Consider the following 2,500-nt stretch of genomic DNA (forward strand, 5'->3'; position numbering starts at 1 on the left):
GATCCAATAATCGATTCATTGAGCCTCTAACAGTGATTCATACTTCTGTTTGGAACCATTTTCTAGAAACAAAGTGATGATCAAAGTTTATGATGAGATTGATTTAATTCATATTAAAGGGTCAGTCTACAGTTTATTTAGGGACTATTTCTCAGTAGGTAGACAGTAGTTAAAGTGTCTCTGGTTTGTTCTGTGGATTATTGATTATATGATTATTTAACACAAACACTTTCTAGGAAGAGACGTTGCTGTTGAATCATTTTGTTAATTTGATCTTTTAAAGCTTTGAGCAGCACAAATAAATTCCATTCAGCTGCACTTTTACTGAGGTGGAGACAGAAGTTTCAGTCTCATAAAACCAAAACTAACTGAGCAGAAAGATGATTTCTTGTGTTGTGAGTATCTGTAACTGTGTTTGTGTTTGTGATCTCACATGTAGCTTTCGCCCAGAACTTTGTGGACGGGCAGCAGACAGGAGATCTCCTGGATGATCACCTTCCCGGCCAGTTTGATGGGACGACTGTAGTCCGTCTCTCGCTTCGTCTTAAACCGGCGGGATTTCTGAAGGACAAACAGACGGACGGACAGACAGGACGGGACGGGACGAGGGGGGAGACAGCAGGCAAACAGGAGACAAGCACCACCTGATTAAAAGTGGTCTGGATGACAAATTACTGATAGAAACTGTTCACGCTGCGAGACGAGCAGGACCAGAGAGTTTCAGCTGCGTCTGTTAATAAAACGTTGTTCTTTATAAATGTCTGAGTGAACTGTAAAGATCCCACTAAACAGACCAAACAGTGTCCTGATGATGGTTCCACAGGAAAGGTCAGAGGTCACCAGGTCTGAACGGTTCCTCCTCTGGAGATCATGAATATCTTCAGTAAATTTGGCCAATAAAAATTTGTGAAATCTCTAAATGTTTAGATTATTATTTTATTAGCTGAGTGGAGCTGAAAGGACGAACTATCGGTCTGTTTATTGGTTTATTTATTAGTTTCTCCACCATCATAATAAACTGTAGTTCAGGAGCTTTAGAAACAAGATGATGGAGGTTTAAACTCTGGTCTGTTCGCAGCGTGAACACACGGTTAGTTTCCAGCTTATTAACAAACTCATATGTAACCTGAGCAGCCAAATTACATCAAAAACAGTTTTAAAAAATGAAATAAAAACAACAAAAACGCAGCGAATCTGCTCCGTCGATCACAGGAACTCACCTGAGATGTTACGTGTTAATGTTGGTGAACGTTCAGAGCCGAGATCAGACAGCAGACGGTTAGTTATTAGTTTGAACGAATCAACTTTATTTATATGTTCTGAAGTGACGCTAACGATGCTCCAATCAGAAACCAGGCTGTTGTCATGGAGACAGAAAGAAATCAAATTTGTCATCTCTAATTAACGACTTTCATCAACAGTATTAATTATCATTTTATTTACTATTTTAATTGTTTTTAAATCTCTTTGATTTGTCTTTTTGTTTTAATCCTGTTATGTTTTATTGCATCATTTTGTATGAAATATTTTATATAAATAAAGTTTTATTATTATCATTTAATGTGCAGAAATGAACGTAACATAAATTATTTTGTTTTTATAACATGTTCACTGATACATTTTTAAATTCAGAACATATAATTAAACTTGATTCGAGAGCTCTCCGTCTGTTAGTTGATGTGACTGCAGCCAATCAGAGACGAGCAACAGAAACGGGTAGAGTCCCAAAACGCCGCAACGAAGGAAAACCCAGAGAGGAAGAGAAGGAACGACGGAGATAAAGATCCGGAGAGAGGAGGAGGAGGGAGGAGGAGGAGGAGGGAGGAGGATGGCGGTGACACTGATAAATGGAGAAGGTGGAGGGGGGGGGGGGCTCAGTACCGGCCAATCATGGAGGGTTTGGACAGACCAGCGGCGGGAGGCAGAGATTGGGAGCTTCTGATTGGAGGAGAATAGGAAGGAGGAGTGGCCCACAGCAGCATGGGGACAGATGATTGGCCAGAAAAAAAAATAGAACACACAAAAAAAGTAAAAACAAATCCATGAAAGTTCAATCTGCCTGTTCGCCCAAAATCTGTATTTACTGGCAGCGCTCCACATTCCCAGGCCCCCTGAATGCCCCACCGGCTCAGTGTATTTACTGGCAGCGCTCCACATTCCCAGGCCCCCTAAATGCCCCACCGGCTCAGTGTATTTACTGGCAGCGCTCCACATTCCCAGGCCCCCTAAATGCCCCACCGGCTCAGTGTATTTACTGGTAATATGGCCAGTGAAGGAGGACACAGTACAGTCTGAACCTGTATAATTAATGAGCGGTGTTTGTTTACTACGACCTCTCACTGCTGTTTAACTACGGAGGTTTATTAAAGACAAAAACTCAGAGGAAGCACGAGACAAATTTAAGTTGAAATCAGTCGGTGAGTCTAAACTCTGCAGAGACTCGTTCATAAACACGTTCACATTCAGTTTGAACATCTGCTGTTTCCTGCAGCTGATTGGT

At 41.4% G+C, this 2,500-nt stretch overlaps 2 protein-coding genes across 5 annotated transcripts in view; one reads left to right on the forward strand and one right to left on the reverse strand.

Annotated features, from left to right (window-relative positions):
* Positions 1-525, forward strand: part of LOC137181387 (WD repeat-containing protein 88-like) — a 14,591-nt gene extending 14,066 nt beyond the window's left edge. The window contains exon 12 of one of the 2 annotated variants that reach the window (XR_010928154.1): positions 440-518. The gene's annotated coding sequence lies outside the window, so the exon portion shown is untranslated. Of the gene's footprint in view, positions 1-439 lie in introns of both variants that reach the window. The other variant, XM_067587353.1, reaches the window with a different exon arrangement.
* The window catches only part of wdr59 (WD repeat domain 59), a 24,379-nt gene that overhangs the window by 6,128 nt on the left and 15,751 nt on the right, over positions 1-2,500 (reverse strand). For 2 of the 3 annotated variants that reach the window (XM_067586459.1, XM_067586548.1), the window contains exon 20: positions 434-561. In XM_067586459.1, the coding sequence (XP_067442560.1) occupies positions 434-561 (128 nt within the window). Of the gene's footprint in view, positions 1-433; positions 562-1,881; positions 1,939-2,500 lie in introns of all 3 variants that reach the window. The other variant, XM_067586638.1, reaches the window with a different exon arrangement.

This window comes from Thunnus thynnus, chromosome 1, assembly GCF_963924715.1.
Source record: "Thunnus thynnus chromosome 1, fThuThy2.1, whole genome shotgun sequence".
NCBI classification, from domain to species: domain Eukaryota; kingdom Metazoa; phylum Chordata; class Actinopteri; order Scombriformes; family Scombridae; genus Thunnus; species Thunnus thynnus.